At 42.9% G+C, this 21,455-nt stretch overlaps 1 protein-coding gene across 1 annotated transcript in view; it reads left to right on the forward strand.

Annotated features, from left to right (window-relative positions):
• SMG5 (SMG5 nonsense mediated mRNA decay factor) overlaps positions 1-21,068 on the forward strand; it is a 2,571,376-nt gene extending 2,550,308 nt beyond the window's left edge. The window contains exon 22 of the mRNA XM_044079814.1: positions 19,513-21,068. Within this exon, the coding sequence (XP_043935749.1) occupies positions 19,513-19,596 (84 nt within the window). The 3' untranslated portion in view covers positions 19,597-21,068. The remainder of the gene's footprint in view (positions 1-19,512) is intronic.
• The last annotated feature ends 387 nt before the right edge of the window (positions 21,069-21,455 follow it).

Here is a 21,455-nt window from a genome sequence, read left to right on the forward strand (position 1 = left end):
GGGGAGTTTCAGCTTTTTAAAAATTATGTTTTTTCAGTCCTTTGTCCTGCAAACTGCATTGTTTATGACAGGTTGGCAGGGACCTTTGAGGGCTTAGGTCATGTGTGCTGTTTCCCCTCACCCTGCTTCATCTGTTGGGTGCAAGGAATCACTTTTGGCCTTTTCTCACCACCCTAAGTTTCCAGGCCTTTATTCACTTATTCCACTTTTTTTTTTTTTGGTTTTGAAAGTCCTGTCAACATTTATCAAATTGTATTCTGACACTATGATCAGTAGTGGTGCTGTAGTAAATCAGTGAGGACATTTTTGATGCTCTTACTAGTGATACTTGTGTTCACTGGGCGTGTTAGTAGGAGTTGGTGTCATACTGTCATCAGTGCTAACCCTGTCAATGTCAGTCGGTGCCAACCTTCCCTGGCCCAAGAGCACTTCACCCAAGTCTATTAGCACTAATGCAGTTTACTTTATCAACTTCACTGTAAACCCAGGCAACATTTATACCATGCATCTCAGTCTTAGAATAGGCATCTTCATTGTCTGAAAATATTGCTTCTGAGTATTTAGCCTTTATCCCTAGTGGGCAGTAACAATCCATGTTGGTTCACAAGAGAGAGACCACAGCTTCTATGGAACCATGCCTTTAAGTCATCTTCTGCAAAGTGTCTTCCTCAGACTCCCATTCCCAAAGAGCAAGACAGAGACCAAAGTTAATTTTACTAAAAAAAGAATTAATTTTTCAATTTAGATTAAACGCTACTTTATTTTCTGGTTTGAATGAATGTGTGTCAGTGAAACCTGTTCTAAAAGAAAAGGCTGCCACTGTTTAAAAGTTTTTTAATATGTAACCAAGTGTTACTTTAGTTTTGAAGTGACTTTAGTGGTCCAAAAGGGTTTAACAATAAGGTGTAGGTGGTTGATTGATAGACCGGAAATTGGTAAAAGGTATAAAAAGAGTAGATTTGATGTCACATATATGATGAAGTCTCTGGTAAGAGATGAAAGAGCTCATCATTTAACTATATTTTAATATATTTTCGGCATCCTTCTGCTGTGGTCGGATTTTTTTTTTTTTTTTGCTATTTTCTTGGTTGGACTGGTTTTTACATTGTATTTTCGCTTGTTTTGGAGCTTATGTCACAAAAAAATCAGAATATTCAAATTCTATAGGCAGTACATTTTGTGGTAGACCGAGAACATCACTCTTCCTGTGGGAATCCAAATCAGTTACCTATTCCCATAACTTCACTACTTTGGCCTATTACAAAGCTCAAAGTCTTCTAGTTGGCTCGTGGCTAGGTAGATATCCCATGGTGCACCAGTATAATCCCCAGATCTCATTTGCCGCGTCGATGAGTTCAAATGTGCTTCTTCTTGGCCGTGGCTAAGTTTAACACTTTTTGCTAGTTTTACTATATTTCAGCGTAACCTTTCAATTTATATGGCTTTTAGAGTAGTTTCAGTCTTGCTGAAGTGTTTTCTTTCTTCAATTTAGGTACTTATTGTTGAGAACTGGTTGGCCTTGTTCTCTTTGGTATCCTGTGTGCCAGTTGTTTTCTATTTAATGGGCGCTTTTGCTCTTTGTTGATATTTGCTGCGTTTATTAGCGTAGAGAGTTTGGAAGTTTAATAGTTATTACTTAAATATTTAGTGCTTACTGTTAAGGTGCGCGTTTGCGCTCAATTTACCCTTTTCCATGTGCAGTGTTTATCAGTGTTTATTAGTATTAGAGAGTTAACATTAGATTATTTCCTCCTAGATATTATCCGGATATTTAGCTATTCAGTTGGCAAGGGTCCTTTGATATTTGCGACTCTTTTTGTTCTGTGACGTAGAGTTTGATTATAGTTTTCACTGAGACAGTTGGACAATTTCTTGTTCATACTTTGTTTGTGCAGTATAGTTAGTAGTTTCTGACCTTTAGTCTTCTCTTTTCTAGGTCCTTTTTAAGTTAGAGGACCTAGTTCTCTGTCTTTTTCTCTGCCCAGGGTTAGGTCCGTTTGAGTTAGAGGACCTAGTCTTCGTGGTGTGTTTTAGTGCAGTTAGGGCTAGGCCTGTTTAAGTTAGAGGGACCTAATCCTCTTGTGTTTGTTTTGTGTTCTTTTTTGCTGTTTCTCCAGTTACCATGTCTAAAGTGGGAAAAGATCATAAACCCTCGGGGTTTAAGAAATGTGTAAAATGTTCTCAGAAAATGTCAATTACGGATGGCCGTAGTAATTGTGTGTATTGCCTCGCAGCCATCCATCTGCAGGAAACATGTTTGTTTTTCCATTCCTTCAGCTCCAGAGTCTTACAGGAGTGGAAGAACAAACTAATTTTGAAAGGTCTCCTCAAGCCTTCTTTTGAGGAAGACTTGGCCAGTTCGTCTTCTTCCTCCAAATCTCATGCATCCAAAAAAGACAAGGCTAAGCCTACCAAGAGGCATTCCCCGGCGCCATCTAGTGCTTCGGAACCGCCTCCTAAACTTTCTAAACTGGACAAGACTTCTCCCTCCTCGACTCCTGATCTTGGAACTTATCGAGGTTGTTGATACTATGACTCCAGTGTCGGCCCCATGCATTTCAGAGCAGACTACTGATAGCAAACATCGGAGCCGATCCAGAGATCCATTACAGATATATCTGCCCTAAACATTGAGAGAAGACATTGCACAGAGGTGTTTGGGCATCGTCTGAATCAGACCTTCACATCAGCATTTTTAGAGATGTTGGCAGTTGTTACAAGTTAGTCTCTCAGGACTCTTTCCTTTGAGTGTAACAGTCCTCAGGCATATGATGTGGCTTCCCTGTGCCAAGAAGCCATGACGTTATTGGGATGATTCATTCAACCCAGCTGCTTTGTAATGCCCTTTTACATTCCAGGAAAGGACAGTTTCTTAGAGGAAAAACTCTCACTGTTTGACACTGTTCAACTGGTCCCTTCAGTCCTTCTGTGACTCTTGAGGTTGCTGTGCATGTGAGGCAAGCTTTGTTGCAGCTTGTTTATATCCCTGACCAATGCCAAGTGTAACATTTACTTATCCCCATTCTTTGCCTGAAGAGAAGACCACAGGGATACTTTGATCCAGAAATGACAGTTAAATGTGCAGATATTAAAGTATGATTCTTGTGTATTGTGTGAGGTTACTAATATTGCTGTATCTTAGAGAATTCTGCTTATTCCGAGGTGCATCAGTCTCTGAAGGGTGTGTGTGTGGGGGGGGGGGGAGGGGTCAGGAGCATTCTTCTTGCAAAAATGCTTTTTGTTGCAACAGTTACATTTGATCACTTTTGCACATTTTTAATCCTTTATTAATATCTGGGAAATCACATACGAAATATAATTCTGAATATTTGTAACATTCTTGTTTCTTAACATGGGACCTATATATAATTTGTGATTTTTATCAGATATTCATAAATGCTTTTTAAATCATGTACCATTCTCTCTAACATTTATGTATTTTATAGTCATCAGAATAAATCAAGTCATATACTAGACACTTCACTTCTTAAATTATGACTATTCTTTCAACCAGTTTTTAACAAAACAGAAAAAGCAATTGCAGTTTAAGGTCAATAATTGTATACATGTAATGATAGGTAACAATATCCGTGTCTGGCACAGTTACAGAGGGAGAGAGAGCTGGTGAACATATTGACATCACAGAGTTCCAGTATTACAGTACATTGCCCCTTGTATTACTACATTGTTAAGTGTCTTAAATCATGTGCCACAGTAGCTGAAGTGCTGCGTATTGGTTCCACAATTTATTCCTAGTTAAACCATTTTTATATCCATTTTGTATGACATCAGTTACTGGAATTTGATTAGTCTTTCATTTCCTTTTAACAGCCTTTTTAACAACTTTCACTGACAAAAAAATAAATTGCATTCTTTCATTGCAGAATGGATTTGAATGCTGCACCCCAATTAAAATACAATCCCAATTATTTCTGTGTTATATCCCATTGTATCATTTGAGTTAGCCATCTTAAATCCATTTAAAATTGGACAAAACCAAAAAGAAATGTGATGAAGTACCTAAAACACCCAATAGTATCTCCAACATACTGGGTACCACATTTGGGAGCATCTTTTTCCATCTTTGTTGAGTATAAAAATATTTTTAAAACATTTACTTAAACACACACACATACATTCTAGAAATCTATAATTTATTGTGCACCTTGACTATTGACAAGTCCACAACCATGTCAAACATTGTAGGTCATTTTGTGTGGCTTTTCAGAAAGCCAAGCAACATAAAGCAAAGGTCTTTCTTATAGTACATTATTGGCTTTTGCAGATATGGTTCCCAGCATTTCCTTTTGTGCTGGAGAAGTCATTTAGCATTTGCCCTTCAAAAGTTCTTCTGTCTCAACAATCAAGTAAGCCTCATCCTAACATTCGATCTGATGTCTTTTTTCATCCGTTCCTCTACCTTTGGATTTTGGATCCAACCACCTCCCAGACTTTGGATCCATAGTTCAAGCTCCTCTCCTTACTCATAATCCTTTCCCAAGCTCCAGATTACATTTTGAGTTTGCCCCCTTGATATCAACATATAGAAAGGAAACAATTTTATAAATAGCTGGAAACATGATAGGAAAGGTATCTGGAGTTGAGGGAGAACCAAAAGGGGAACACATCCAGATCTTACCAGGAGACTATGTGAATATCTTCTTCCAGTAGAAGGGGGGAAGAGGGGGGAGGGTAGGTTGAGGAAGGATGAAAACAGACAACACAGATCCATCATTATGGTGAGTACATAACTTTGTATCTGATGTCTTTTGCATCAGTTCTTCAAACCGTGGGACAGAGTCCCCAGCTAGTTATCAACCCAGAGTGGTCTCACGGAAGGGTATTCTGGAATAAAGCAGAACCAAACGCTGCCATGTTCGTAGAAAATATATCCAGCTCATGACAGTCACGCACCTAATGCCTTTTAAGACATTTGTTAACCAGATAAAGCCCACTGTGCACAAGCGTCTCCTTCAGAATCCGCCCAGGAGCAGTATCTGGTTAAGTGACTTGCTTAGAGTCGCACAGTAGGCAATTGGCAGTGAAAGAATCAAGCCCTGTACCTTGAATCCAGAAAGTTTCTTGTTAATAAGTCAGACCTTTAATCATCTCTGCTAATTACCAGACAGCAGAGAACTTAACAGCTTCAGTGTCCTGCGACACAGGACACAGTCCCCACAGAGAAGTATTACTACTAGAAAAAATTGTTCAGATTACTTAAGAATAGAAAGCATGTCAGTGCAAATGCCATCATTTACTGTTTGACATCTTGAATTCCTGCTGTTACAAGTACTTAAACAGATGTACTTTTCTTGATGATCATTATTTAATGCATTACATTTGTTTGTGTATTTGGTTATGCTCTTTCTACAACAGGCCTTGCATAATAATACAAGGACCTTAATTTCTTAGATTGCCAGCACCATTATTTAGGATGATGCATTCGAGGAGTACCACTCCAAATGTCATTACTTTTGAAGTTTGAGAACTTCAAAGTCTTCACAGCACTGTTTGCCTTCTCATTTGACTTTTTTTTCATATGCTCTGTTCACATTGGTTTTAGATCCAGTGTTGGTTTACTGGGGTTGTACACCTTAATGTTAATCCCATATGCCTCTGAACTACTGTGCAGTTACTGCTGTTTTATTTTATTCATTTGTTGACCAGGTAATCCCACTTTGCACTTTACACTTGTCCCTTTTCAGTGGCAGCCGGGGAGCATGTCTGGTTGAGTGACCTAAGAATAGTTACACTTTGAGCAGATGGAAGTGAAATGAATAAAAACCTGTACCCAGAACTACAGGAAGCCTTTTGTTAACAGTTCTAAGCCTTAATCCTCTGTGCTGATTTCCAGCAGATGTAGTTGTCCTTATGCCAGAACTTAGTACAAATATGTGATCTCTTGTACTGCTGTTACATTAAGCACCTAACATGCACATTTTGGATGCATGTTTAGCTATCCTTATGTCCTAGTCAGAGCTTAAATATCTGGTGGAAGATAACCGAGGAAGGAAAAGGCTTCCTTTTTTTTTTTTTTTTTTTATGATAACCCATGCCATTGAAAGTTTAGGATGTCTTGGTGAAGGGCAGCTTATTTCTGAGAACTACTTGGAAATGTGTTGTAGAAGCATTGATGAATGGCCATATATTCTATGTAGAATGGCTGCTGACTGAGACGTTATTAAAGCTTTGATGCCTCCGGACTTCAGTGGCTTTTAAAATAAAAGCACATTCAAATGCCTTTAAGTGAAATTTTACGAATATAGTTTACTGATGGATGGAGCCATATGCTCAGCAGTGGGTTCTGGAAACTTTTGATGTTCTGTAGTCCTATCTCGCCTTCAGTCTTACACATGGGTTTGGAGCCGATCCTCTGCTCCGACTTGGCCTATTACAAAGCTCAAAGTCTTCTAGTTGGCTCGTGGCTAGGTAGATATCCCATGGTGCACCAGTATAATCCCCAGATCTCGTTTGCCGCGTCGATGAGTTCAAATGTGCTTCTTCTTGGCCGTGGCTAAGTTTAACACTTTTTGCTAGTTTTACTATATTTCAGCGTAACCTTTCAATTTATATGGCTTTTAGAGTAGTTTCAGTCTTGCTGAAGTGTTTTCTTTCTTCAATTTAGGTACTTATTGTTGAGAACTGGTTGGCCTTGTTCTCTTTGGTATCCTGTGTGCCAGTTGTTTTCTATTTAATGGGCGCTTTTGCTCTTTGTTGATATTTGCTGCGTTTATTAGCATAGAGAGTTTGGAAGTTTAATAGTTATTACTTAAATATTTAGTGCTTACTGTTAAGGTGCGCGTTTGCGCTCAATTTACCCTTTTCCATGTGCAGTGTTTATCAGTGTTTATTAGTATTAGAGAGTTAACATTAGATTATTTCCTCCTAGATATTATCCGGATATTTAGCTATTCAGTTGGCAAGGGTCCTTTGATATTTGCGACTCTTTTTGTTCTGTGACGTAGAGTTTGATTATAGTTTTCACTGAGACAGTTGGACAATTTCTTGTTCATACTTTGTGCAGTATAGTTAGTAGTTTCTGACCTTTAGTCTTCTCTTTTCTAGGTCCTTTTTAAGTTAGAGGACCTAGTTCTCTGTCTTTTTCTCTGCCCAGGGTTAGGTCCATTTGAGTTAGAGGACCTAGTCCTCGTGGTGTGTTTTAGTGCAGTTAGGGCTAGGCCTGTTTAAGTTAGAGGGACCTAATCCTCGTTGTGTTTGTTTTGTGTTCTTTTTTGCTGTTTCTCCAGTTACCATGTCTAAAGTGGGAAAAGATCATAAACCCTCGGGGTTTAAGAAATGTGTAAAATGTTCTCAGAAAATGTCAATTACGGATGGCCGTAGTAATTGTGTGTATTGCCTCGCAGCCATCCATCTGCAGGAAACATGTTTGTTTTTCCATTCCTTCAGCTCCAGAGTCTTACAGGAGTGGAAGAACAAACTAATTTTGAAAGGTCTCCTCAAGCCTTCTTTTGAGGAAGACTTGGCCAGTTCGTCTTCTTCCTCCAAATCTCATGCATCCAAAAAAAACAAGGCTAAGCCTACCAAGAGGCATTCCCCGGCGCCATCTAGTGCTTCGGAACCGCCTCCTAAACTTTCTAAACTGGACAAGACTTCTCCCTCCTCGACTCCTGATCTTGGAACTTATCGAGGTTGTTGATACTATGACTCCAGTGTCGGCCCCATGCATTTCAGAGCAGACTACTGATAGCAAACATCGGAGCCGATCCAGAGATCCATTGCCGGTCTCCCCAACTTTAAGGACCCCTATCTTACAGAGGCTCAGATCTCCCACATCTTCCAGGAGCCTATCGGAAGAAGATGTGGAGAGAGTAGTGCTGAGACTCTTGAAGTTGTCTGCCTTGCCAAAAATGCTGTTGGCTCTGACCCAGTCTGTATCGGAGTCACCTGAGTTCATTTCCCCTGTTGTGGTTCCTCCTCAGAGCCGTGCTGGGCTTTCGGAGCCGGAGTATTCAGTACTGCTGGTTGTGGAACCCTCTGTTCCAGCTCCCCCCGAGGCTGTCTCTTTGCCGAGTTCCGCTCAGACACCTTCGGTGCCGTCCGTGGTGTCTAAGAGCCGAAGTTCCCCAGTCAGGGACACTTGGAGCTGGATCTCTACGATTCCGAGTCCCCCTCTCGGTGCATCTGCTAGGGTGAGCTCAGATCCTACATCTATCTCGGAGCCGATGACTCTGGAGCAGATGACTTCCTCTGTCTCCTCGAAGCCGGAGAGGTCTGCCTTCGAGATGATGTGCGGAGTGTGCTGTCCCACTCATCAGCTCCACCCAGGGGTACTGACACTCTTCCCCCTCGGGCACCGACCTCCGTCTCAGCACCTACTCCTTCTCTCGACAGCAGAAACCTTCAACCTCAGGAGCCCCCGGTTGGTGGCCCCCACTCTTCCGAGACCTCCCCGGAATATCCTTCTAAGGAGTCCCCTCAGAAGAAGACATGCGAGAGGGAAGCATGTAGATGCCCAGGATGAGTCTCTTACCTCTGACATCAACCTCAAGGATTGAGACGGGTCCCCCAAGTCGTCCTCTGATGATGTCTCCTTTGAAGACATCTTAGAGATCCTTAAGCAGAGGTGCGGCTGGCCCACTGTTACCCCTTCTGATGAGGAGTGTACCTGAAGGCTTTCAGGTCTCGACCTTCAGCCTCTTGGGTGTCTCCACCTTTCAACGAACTTCTAGATCTGTAGTCGGAAGGTGTGGGAGACTCCTGATGCTGTGGAGCCAGTTCCTAGGAGACCCAATAAATTTTTGTCAGCCCCCAAGGAGAAGGAAGTTTTATCCAAGGGTGTTCCTGTAGATGCCATGGTGGTGGCGGTGGCCACTAAGAAGGAACTAGCAGAGACTTCATCTGTCCATCCGCCGAACAAGGAGTCTCAAACGATGGATAGATATGGGAAGTGTATCTTTTCATCAGCGGCATTCACTTTCAGATCGCTGAACTACCTAATACATTTTACAAGGCTTCAGAGAGATCTCCTTAAGGAGTTGGGAGAAATTCTACAAGGTACATCTATTGAAGGAGTCATTGATAAGGTGTCTGCTCAGTTGTCCACCTTGAATTCCATTGTTACCTCCTCCATGAGGCTGATTTTTTATGCAGCCGATGGAGCGAGCAGGGCAGTGGGTTCAGGAGTTTCCCTTAGGAGGCATTCCTGGATGCACTTGTGTAATTTTGCGGAACCATTCAAGTCTACCTTTACCAACGCCCCCTTTGACGCTTCTTCCATGTTTGGACCTAAGGTAAAAGACACACTCAGCAGGTGCAAGCAAGAAGGGAAAACGCTGTCTGCCGTGGGAGTAAGTTTTACCGTCCCCTCTACGCTATACCCCAAGGGTCAGAGAGGTGGTAAGATGTGGTTCAAGAAGTCCCAGAGGTTTTTCCCAGATGCACAAGGTGACTCCTCCTTCAGAGGCAGAGGAGGAGGAGCAAATGGTAGACATCGCCCTAGAGGCAGGGGTGGACCACAAAATCAGGGAGGCCATGATTCGTTTTGAGGCCGTCCCTACCAGCACTCCTGATGTGGGGCCCGGCTGTGCTTCTCTGTAGCCAGTCGGGGGTCGCATTTCTTTGTATCCAGAAGCCTGGATAAGCATCCCCCGATACAAATGGGTACAAAGAATTATCACCTGTGGTTATTCCATACCCTTTTCTCTTCCACCTCATGTTCCCAAGAGGATCCCGGATGTTCCATCCAATCGCAAGGATCAAGTAACTGTAGAAGTGAACAAGTTGCTCGCAAACAGAGTCATCCAAACCGACCCCGCAGACCAGGTAGGACTCAGAACTTATTCTAGATTCTTTTTAGTGCCAAAACGTACAGGGGACTGGAGGCCCATTTTGGACCACAGCAAATTAAACAAATCTGTAAAGAAGGACAAGTTCTGGATGGTGACACTGCGGTCTATACTCCCTCTATTAGGGAAAGACGCTTGGATGTGTTCAAGAGACTTCCAAGATGCGTACTGCCATATAAAAATGGACAAAGCATCGATGAGCCATCTACGATTCCAGCTGGGAGCCAGTCACTACCCTTTGATCTCACCACAGCCCCCAGGGTGTTCACCAAATGTATGGCAGTAGTGACAGCTCACCTGAGATGTCTGGGATTCCAAGTGTTTCTGTACCTGGATGACTGGCTCCTGACCGCCTCCACCAGGCATCTACTCCTTCAAACCAGAGATTCCACTATCCAACTTTGTGCCCAGTTGGGGATTGCCATAAATTGGGAAAAGTCTACCTTATCGCCCTCTCAATTTGTGACTTTTATAGACACAGAAATAGATACAGTCGCCATGTTAGGTCGTCTTCCTGCAGAAAGAGCACAGAACCTCATACAACAAGTTCTCCGTCTACTTCCCCTCCGGAAAGTCAAGGCAAAGACAATGCTGAAACTCTTAGGGACCATGGCCTCCACCATATTGCTAGTCCCTCTTGCCAGTTTGCATATGCGGATTCTTCGATGGCTCCTATCGTCCCAGTGGTCCTTTCAACAACTGCCTCTGTCCCACCACATCATTTTAAGAGTCTTGCAAGAAGGACCTCCGTTGGTGGATCCAACCCAACCAACTACGACAGGCACTCCATTCCTTCCTCGCCAACCCGTTGCTACTGTGACCACGGATGCCTCACAGATGGGGGGGCACTATCTAGGCAGGACTGTCCAAGGCACATGGCAAGATCATGAGGCTCACCTGCATATCAGTGTCTTAGAGATGAGGGTGGTGCTTCTGGCATTGCAAGCACTCCATGACCTTCTTCCTCTTGGGACGATAACAATACGATCAGACAACATGTCGGTGGTATGGTATCTCAACAAACAAGGTGGAACCAGATCTTACCCCCTTTGTTGAGAGGCTATTCATGTTTGGAAATGGGCGATATCTTCCCAGCGCTTTCTAGTGGCAATGCACATACCAGGGGCAATCAACGTGATAGCCGACAAACTCAGCCAAGCAATCTTGATGCCTCACAAGTGGTCTCTGAAGCAGGAAATAGTGGAACAGATCTTCCGCAAATGGGGACAGCCTTGCTGTGATCTTTTCGCCAGTCCGATCAACTCCAAATGCAGCAGTTACTTTTCCCTTATCCCCCCCCCCCTGGGGGGAGTCACCAAGAGATGCACTTGTTCACGATTGACCCCTGGGTCTCCTTTATGCTTCCCCCCCTTTCCTCTCATATCCAAGGTGATTCAGAAAGCAAAACTGTTGGGAAGCTAATTGATTCTCATCACTCCTTACTGGCCTCATCAGGTTTGGTTCCCTTTTCTCAGGCCTCTTCTACTAGACGATCTATGGACTCTGCACCCGGTGCCAGATCTTGATGCACATGTCAGGATCTCTTCACCCCAGCCTCCACACCCTCAACTTGACAGCATGGCTGATCCAGTTCCATTCCTAGTCAGGCTTCATGATTTTTCACTCGCTGTGACTCGCATTCTCACACCTTCTCATAAACCCTCCACTAGAAAGTTATACATTAGCAAATGGAGAAGGTTTTCTATCTGGGCTAAAGAAAGGAACGTTGACCCTTACACCGCATCCATTCCAGTGGTTTTAGAATTTTTGTCTGAACTTTTTCACCAGGGTTCTGCTGCTGCCACAATTAGGGTTCAGTTGGCAGCAATATCAAATTTTCATTTGGGTCAGCATGAGGCTAATCTGATGTCACACAGGTTGTGTAAAACCTTCCTTAAAGGTGCCACTTTGCTGAGACCTCCTTTTCAGGAACCGGTAGCTTCCTGGGATCTAAACTTCGTCATGTCCAAATTAACGTCTCCACCCTTTGAACCTGCTCGTTCGTGTTCATTGAAGTTTCTGTCTTGGAAGACCTTGTTTCTGGTGGCCATCACATCTGTTTGGATGAGTATCAGAGTTACAAGCACTGTCTATCAACCCCCCTTATTTGATTTTCCACAAAGATAGAGCATCTCTTCGCACAAATCCATCCTTTGTCCCTAAAGTGTGCTCTCATAATAACTTGAACCAAACTATAGAGCTGTTGGTGTTCTTTCCTAATCATTCCAATGCAGCAGAATACAGAATGTTCTTCGTGTTTCACTGTTGCAGTCATCACATTTGTGTTATCTGCTTGCAGTAGCCCTCAGTCGGCTTGGTTATCAAAGTCTTGGGTCCTGCATCAGTTGCTGTCTCATCTTCCATGATGTCAGGTCTTCGGGGGTATAAAGCATGCAGCCGACGCCATTACATCAGTCTTTCTTGCCGTGCGGTGCCAGAAGCAGTTCGCAAGTGCCGGTCGGCCGACTCCTGAAATTTTCATTTTCAAGTTTCAGAACCGAAGTCTTCAACTAAAGCTAAGTACCCGCTAGAAACTTTTTCTTGCTCCTTACCGATGTCAGTAAAAATTAATAATTGCATTTCTTGTGGAAAGCAAATACCTCATAAAGATTTTCATTCGTACTGTATTCCTTGAATAGGCCCTGACCACAACGTACCTCGCTGTCGGTTTTGTGCCTTATTTAACCAACGAACTATCCATCATTGGTATACTTACGCTTCTAAATATTTCGGTTTTCAATTCATTTATCCAGATATTTCGTCGGTAAGCCATCCAACTACCGGCATTCCGAAAAAATGCAAAGATCGACAGTGACAGGCCGCCTAGCTCCAAAGCTGCCGATGCTTCTCCTAAGCCAGTCGCCAGTTCGCCGGTACTCAGTGAGGCGCTTTCACAGCCCCTTATGCCCGCTACTTCTGATTCGTAGGCCTCTACTGAGACCCATTCAGAGTCTGGTATGCCACGAGATGCTTCAGCTGTGGAACCTGCGGCTGTCTCTACCTTGGTTGGGTCCGGAGCCGCTGTGCAGTCACCGGCTTCTGAGGGTGTATTCAGGCCTACAGATTTGCATATTAAACCAATGCCACCTACTTTAAGGCCTAAAGCTCAAACCATGTCTCGAAAACCGACGCCCAGGCCGCATGCTCAGGCCTCTGTGCCTAAACAACAAATGATAAGAATGGCTGAAGACCTAATAACTTTAATCCGGGGAAGCCAACCATCCCCTTCTAAGCGACCTAGGACTGAATTTGCTTATGTATCTTCTGACCAGGATTCTGAAATTTCTGTTTCTTCTGATGACCTGGATTTACCCTTATCTGCTTATATGAGGATTTGGATGCAGAGGACTCTATTCCCTCTGCATCCCCTCCAGAGGATTTCTCTTTTGGTGAAACTTTGCATACTCTTAGGGAGCATTTCCAAAAAAGAGGCTTAGGGACTTCTTACTCCTGCCCTCAACACAGGCCTTTAGCTATCCCTCCTGTACTAGACATTGTTGATGATGCCTTTTCAGAATCTAGTGTGGCCCCTGATTCTTTGCCTCCTGCTCCCATCTATCTACGTGATAGATATTACAAGGTTCCTGATTCTCACAAGTTCCTTTTTAAAAATCCTACTGTGGATCCTGAAACTGTTTCACTGGGACCAAAGGGCATTAAGGCTACTACTGCCAAAAATCCTACCCCTTCTGATAGAGACTCCAGGGCGCTGGATAGATGGGGTAAGAAGGTTTACAGTTCTGCAACCTTGGCCATTAGGGCTTTAAACTGTCAGTTTCATATGTTAAAGTATCAGCAACATATTATTGGATTGCTTAAACAGAAAATAATGTTGATTCCTGACTGTGCTGAAAATAAAGATTTACAGGATTTAATGCATTCTGCTGAACAGGTTGGAAAACATACTTTGCATTGTGGGTTTAATTCATTAGAGGCCTCTTGCAGGGCTGCTGTCGCTGGGTCTGTACTTAGAAGGCATGCTTGGCTTAAGGAACAATCTTTGCCAGATCATGTTAAAGCTAAATTGTTGGATGCTCCCGTAAATCAGGACCGCCTGTTTGCAAAAAAGCAGAAGTTCTTAAAAAGATGGAGGAAAAAGCTAAATCTATGCAAACTGTTAAAGATTTCCTACAAGTTCAGCCTCCAAGATTTAGTAGGCATTGGCCCTCTAAGAATTGGTCCTTTCCTGCCTCTTCCAGGCCTTCCCAACCCAAACCCAGAACCAGCAGAAGCCCCAGGTTTCAGTCCCAGGGTACGCACAAGACTAAGCAGTGGGGGGGGGTGTCCGGTCCAAATCAGGGAGTAGTAAGACTCCCCCCTATGGAAAGCTGTCTCAATGACTTGACTTTAAAACTTCCAAACACTTCTCAACTGATTGCTCCTTTAGGGGGGAAGATTGCTCTGTAGGCCAAAAACTGGGAACTCATTACCCAGGACAAATGGGTTTTAAATATAGTTTCCCAAGGATACAGATTTCACTTCCACACATTACCATCCCCAAATGGTTGGCCAGATCTACCCCCAAATCAATGGGCAGAGACTCAAAAGCAAGTACTCTCTCTCTTAAGCATAAAGGCTATTCAAACTGTACCAGAAGAGGAAAAAGGACAAGGTTTTTATTCAAGACTTTTCCTTGTACCCAGAAAAGACAATTTATGGCGTCCTATCCTGGACCTTTCTACCTTAAACACTTTTTTGATGATTCCAAAATTCAAGATGCTAACTCTTCACCTGCTACTTCCTATGCTAGGCAAAGATGCCTGGTTGGCAACACTGGATTTAAAGGAAGCCTACCTGCACTTCCAATCAGGGAATCTTGCAGAAGATACCTACGCTTCAAAGCAGGCTACATGAACTATCAGTTCTCTGCACTGCCCTTTGGCTTATCTACTGCACCCAGGGTATTCACAAAGTGCCTAGTGTCTGTCATTGCTTTTTGCAGGCAAAGAAAAATTCAAATATACCCATACCTGGACGATTGTCTAATTCAGGCAGAAAGCCAGGACTTTTGAATTATCTGGCATTTGTACAAAAGGTGCTAACTTGTCTGGGGTACACCATAAACGAAACAAAGTCACATCTGGTACCCTGTCAACAAATTGTATTCCTGAGAGCAAGCTTGAACACAACTTCCCAGATGGCTTTCCTCATGCCAGAGAAATAAATTCATTTGACAACTTCAAACAAGTGGCCACAAAGAACCTGCTATCTGCAAGGCAAATGCTGCAAGCCTTGAGATTCATGGCCTCCTGCATTCTACTAATTCCATATGCAAGACTGCATATGAAGAAACTACAGTGGTATCTAAAAAGCCTATGGTGTCAACATTCTCAGGATCTAGAAGCAATGATTCCTGTCATACTTTGCCTACGGCTAGAATTCCTTTGGTGGGCAGAGGCCTGCCATCAAAACAAGGGGCTGCCATTCACTCTACCCCCTGCCGCCCAAACCCTAACAACAAACACATCAGACTATGCATGGGGGGGCTCACTTGGCAGGGAAATGCATTCAGGGCAAATGGAACTAAAGTCAAATGCACCTGCATATCATTCAAAAAGAAATGATAGCTGTACAGAAAGCTCTGACAGCCTTCAAGGACCACATTCTTCCAGGACAATTATTGGTAAAGACGGACAACACCACTGTTATGTTGTACATAAACAAGCAGCGGGGAACCCACTCATACCCTCTCTGCAGACCAGCTATGTCTCTGTGGAACACAGCCTTGAGCTACCAAGTGCCACCTACAGGCTCAATTCCTGCCCGGAAACCTAAACACACTGGCAGACGATCTAAGCAGAAATCTCATGGACACACACAAGTGGAAACTGGAACCAAAGATATTCAGCATGTTGATAAACAGATGGGGGAGCCCACATATAGACCTGTTTGCCTCCCCCCAGAACTACCAGTTGGACAAATTCTGCACAAGGACTCCCCACAAACGAGCTTGGAAAGTGGATTCCCTGTCCTTAACCTGGAAAAATCTATCAAGTTATGCCTTTCCTACTCTGCCTCTTCTCATCAAGGTGTACTACTAAAGATCAAACAGGACAAACCAAGGATGATACTGATTGCACCAGACTGGCCACGTCAACACTGGTACCCCCTCTTGCACAGTGTGTCACTGCTGGATCCATGGCACCTGCTCCAGATCCCTACCCTGCTGTCCCAGTGGGAGGGCCAGATTCTGCACCCTCTTCTTCAAACCCTCAACCTGGCAGCCTGGCTAATTACCTGAGCTCTCAGTTACCAGCCCTCAGTAAACAAGTGTTGGATGTCATTGTAGAGGCAAGGAGGCCTAGTACCAGAAAATCTTATGCTGAAAAAATGGAAAAGATTCTGTTCCTGGAACCAAGCTCAGTGGATGGGGCACAGCAGCGCCCAGTTTACCTCAGATTCTTCAATACTTAACTGAGATGCTTCACAAGGCTCTTTCCTTTTCCTCCATCAAAAATTCATGCCTCAGCCATTTCAGCTCATTACAACACAGTACCACCCTATTCTCTCTTCCACTGCTCAAGCAGTTCCTCAGAGGGACCAAGAACTTAAGACCACCTAGGAGAGCCCCAACTCCAGCCTAGGACCTTAACTTTGCTTTGGAAAAACTCTCTGTCTCCTTTTGAGCTAGCTGCAAGTGCTGAGTTGAAATTCCTTTCTTGGAAAGCAGCCTTCCTTTTAGCCATCTCTTCAGCAAGAAGAGTGTCTGAATTACAGGCTCTTATGGCAGTGGAGCCTTTCATCATCTTTCATGTGGATAGGGTGTCCCTCAGGACCAGTCCCTCCTTCATGCCCAAGGTAGTATCCATTGTGGCTCTTAATCTATTCATTCATTTGCCAACCTTCTTCTCTAACCCACAGAACAAAGGGGAACGTATACTGCACTCCTTAGACATGCACAGACAACTTAGATATTACTTGGATAGGACTAAACCTCTCAGGAAATCTGAGCAGCTGTTGGTGGCATTTGCTGCAGGGGCAGAGGGGAAGGCCATTTCAAAGCAAACCATTTCTAAATGGATAGGCCACTGCATTTATTTCTGCTATAAGCACCATGGAAAACATATCCCACAGGGGATACGACCACATGCTACCAGGACTGCATCTACTTCTACAGCCTTTCTCAGAGGTGTCCCTACCAGGGGCATCCTAGAAGCTGCTACCTGGAGTTCTGTACATACTTTCACCAAGCATTACCATTTGCCAATTTTCTCTAACTCCAGGGCTGGTTTTGGTACTGCAGTCTTGCAGGGCCTTATAGCTGGTCCTAATGCTATTTAAATTCCTGCTCCCATCCTTAGCTTTGGGAATCTACCCAAATGTGATGACTGCAACAGTGAAATACAAAGAACATAGTACAGTTGTGTACACTTACCATAAATATAGATCTTTGAGTGTATTCACTGTTGCAGTCCTGGTTACCCTCCCTCCAGCCCCCTATCTTTTTTTGGCTATGCCTCTATTCCTTTTTCAACTATGCTTAAAAGCGTTTTGGTATATTTGTTGAGGTATAACCTTGTGTGTGTATGTGTGTGTGTGTATATATATATATATATATATAATGTGTGTATTTAATTGCTTCCCATTAGGGGGGCACCTGACATCTGGGGCAAGAAAAACTGATGTAATGGCATCAGCTGCATGCTTTATACTCCTGATGACCTGACGTCATGGAAGATGAGACAGCAACCGATGCATGACCCAAAACTTTGATAATCAGGCCGACTGAGGGCTATTGCAAGCAGATAACCCAAATGTGATGACTGCAACAGTGAATACACTCGAACATCTACATTTATGCTAAGTGTACACAACTGTACTTTTCATCAGTTGGATATTCACAGACAATTACGGTTCTATCTACACAGGACTAAGGAATTCAGACCAATTGTTTGTATCCTTCTCCGACTCCAAATTAGGTGTCACAGTTTCCAAGGTGACCCTTCTAATTTGTATTTAGAGTTGTATCTCCTTCATTTATTCTTCTGATGGAAAGCCTTTACCATTCAAGATTAAGGCTCATTCTACACAATCCCAGTCTACTTCTGCAGCCTTTCAAGCCAGGGTTCCAATTGATAATATTTGTGCAGCAGCAACCTGGGCTACCCCTCACACCTTTATTACTCATTACAAATTGGATTTGACCTCTAGGGGTAGAGCCACCTTTGGTTCCACGGTACTCAGGAGTATTTTTCCGTGAGCCACCCAAGAATAAGGTGATAGGGATGCTGTCCCATGTGTAAGAATGAAGGCGAGATAGGACTACAGAACATAAAGAAGTTATGTACTCACCATAACGTTCCATGTTTGTGGTCTATCTCGCCCTTCATTCTTACGAACCCACCCTCCTACCCCTGTCCTGGAAGGATCTGGAGACAGAAAATATTTCCATAATAGGTGGAGACCTTTCATTATTGTTCTTTCTGGATAGCTTTCGTTCTGTCTTTCTGTAGTTTAGCAGCAAACAAGATCTGGGGATTATACTGGTGCACCATGGGATACATACCTAGCCACAAGCCAACTTAGAAGACTTTGAGCTTTGTAATAGGCCAAGTTGAAGCCGAGGATCAGCTCCGAGTCCATGTGTAAGAATGAAGGGCGAGATGGACTACAAACATGGAACATTATGGTGAGTACATAACTTATTTTTTACATGATAGGTAGATGTATGCTTTTCCTGCAGACTAGATAGCAGAAATCTTCTGTGCAGCCATAACAATTGTAATGTCAAGGGCTTAACAGGTAGTACACTTACTTTTGGTGCATGAAGATAAAAAGGCTGTGGGTTCTATTCCTACACCAGGTACTTAGATTTATTTCCCAAAAGCAGTCCTGAGAATACAGATGTTTGGATGAAATGTTAAACTGACATTTCCATCTGTCTGAGTTAGTGGTAACTTGAATGGATATAAAAGATCACACAATAACTAACAAAACCAAGAGTAGGGGAAGTTCCCCTGTGCTCTGGCCAAATTTCCTGTAGTCAGTATAAATACCACAGTGAATAGTATTGTCTCCTCACAGGAAGAGTTTCCCCGGTTCTATTATTTGTTGGGGTACCTACTGAGTGAAGTCTGCATGTCTTCCCTGTGTTCACATGGTTTTCCTTCTGTTTCCTTCCACATTCCTAAAATATGTAGTAAGTGGATTGGACATTCTAAATTGCACATAGATTTGGGTGCATGGTGTGGATGAACTACCACGGCAGGGCTAGCACCTGGCGGTGTAATCCTTGGCTCTAGATGACTGTCACTATTGAAGTTGACACCCTGACCCCATGGGAAAAAGGGGTTGTGAATGGATGGAGTATGAATACCACCTTGGGTCTCCCCTGGAAATGGATACCAGCTTAGTGGGACTATCCTGGTCATTGAAGAGTAAATAGTCATATGAATTTTTGAGAGAGTGATGTACAGTGGTTATGAATATTCATGAAACTACTTGAGTTAAATGATCTGAATAACTGAGTTTGATATTCCCTTTCTGCTATCAGAAGTTCTGTGGAAATTTCAAAATAAGATCAGAATATTGTTTCTGTTTGTTGATGCAATGCGCAGTCATGTTTTGCATTTATATGTATTATACATGATATTTTGTTTGCCTCACTACATTATAAAAATAAATATTGCCTGCTTAGCTTGTCACTTACAAAATAACAGTGTGATGCTATTACTGTGTTTTTTTAACCACAAATCTCCTATTTTAGTCTGCCCTTCAGGCCATCAACAGTGCCAACATAGAAATTAAGAACATCCTGGAATTCTACAAGCAGTGGAAGGAGATGGGCTGAGAGTAGAAAAACAGGTGTATGCGTATCTCTCTCGCTCTGCAGTAACGTATAGCGTCTGGCAGAAGTTTTTAATCAAGTAACACTTGAATCCACCATGAAGAAAACAAAAATAATAATCTACACATCCTGAAGAAAGGACATGTCAGTCCCAAGTGCAACCGTGTAGGGAAGAAAAATGTGAAGACCCCCAAAAAGTCATTTTTTTGTTCTTTATCTCTTTTCCCTTGAACAATGTTACATGCATTTTGGACTGATTCATTTGTTATTGTCTGATGGCAGAGTTTTGCACGGAAGTGATTCTCTCTGGACAGGATGTGGCAGCAAATTCTGTGTGTAACATCTAAGACAAGATCAGAAGTTACATTTACTCAATTCTTTGCATTGGGTTTTCCATCACCACAGAGATGTTTCACAGTTCCAGAGCTGACTGTCCATCAGTCATTCAGATGAGTTCTCTGTTAAGCATTGTAGGGATGTTATTATCTGTTTGCTGTCTTTTTGTTTACGGGAGGTGGTAAAAGGCTCATAAGAGCATTGATGACCCTGCATAGGGCATATAATGCATCAGAATGCCAGTACAGTCCTTTTTCCTCTCTACAGTGGGTTTTTGCAGATTTTGTTACTGCAGTAAGTATGCTGCATGCCCCTTTTGCTTTTTGTACCACAGAGATTACTAGAACTGGGATAGTAGTGATCAAGTTATCTGTCCTCTGCTTCCCATTCCATGTAGTTCATAATCTCAGCTGAAGGATCTCAGGGGCTTGCCTAAGAAATAGATCAGGGTTAAACTGCTTCCCCTAGCATTCCTTGTCATCCCATAAGTAGGCTGGTGGCCCATGAGTAAGCAGGAGGCAGATAGGGCTCATTGTTTTGTAAGTTGGGTATTGATAATGCTTTGTTTCCCAAATATTTGAGTTACTGTTTACTGTACACCTGTGTTTGAATTACCATTGCATGTCAGAATGAGTTTTCTGAAGAAAAAAAAAACAGACTACTCTGACCCTCAAAATCCAGTACAGAAAACCCCATGAGGAAAGAGGATGGGTTTAGTCTGTGAGGGACTGACAGTAGTGACAGAAATCAGGTTGGAAAGGTTCACTGTGATTTTCTTTGCATGTTTAGGTCTGAAATCTCTGTGACTGGTTCACAAAGCTGGCATGAATCATCTTGGCAATGTGAGCTTCTTCAGTATTCTGCCAGTTAAACAACGTGATGAATACAGTAACATCCTTGAAATGGACTGTTAGAACCACCTACATCTTCAGCACCAGTCTTGTGGTTGGAGTGTTTTGTGAAAGTTGGCATTGCAGTGTCAATCCCTCCGAAAAATGGCTCTGTGAATGACCTTGAGCAGTTCTCTTAACCTGCCTCTTGACTCCCAGCTTTACTCAATGTTGAACGTAAGACTGCACTGGAAAGAATAACTTATGCCTCATTTGCATTGTCCTGATAAAATAAAGTAGTAAATGTTACATAAATGGTTTTGCTCTTTAATGAGTGCAGTTTAATACTGAAGTCTTTTAGACAGAGAATTATGCTCTGAAAAGGAGAGTATAAAAACTTGAAAAGGGTCTTAAATGTGCAAGTCATGTTTGCATTAAGTGCATTTTTTTTCTTTTTTGATAAGCTATTGTGTTACAGACAAAACAGCAGAAAGATTGCACTGCTTCTTTTATAGCATACATTCTGTCACTTCAGGTTTTTTGGCATTGCTCCAAACACTGCTGATTTGCCTTTATAGTTGTGAAACGCCCTAGTATGTCCTCATTCCCAACTTGTGTTACTGTCATGTGCTAGCATGATTTTCAGTTTTTAACTCGCTTGTTTTTGCTGTTTGAAGCTTCATCATTGCTCTGCAT

This window comes from Protopterus annectens, chromosome 8.part0 (genome assembly GCF_019279795.1).
Source record: "Protopterus annectens isolate FY-2018-M chromosome 8.part0, PAN1.0, whole genome shotgun sequence".
NCBI classification, from domain to species: Eukaryota; Metazoa; Chordata; order Ceratodontiformes; family Protopteridae; genus Protopterus; species Protopterus annectens.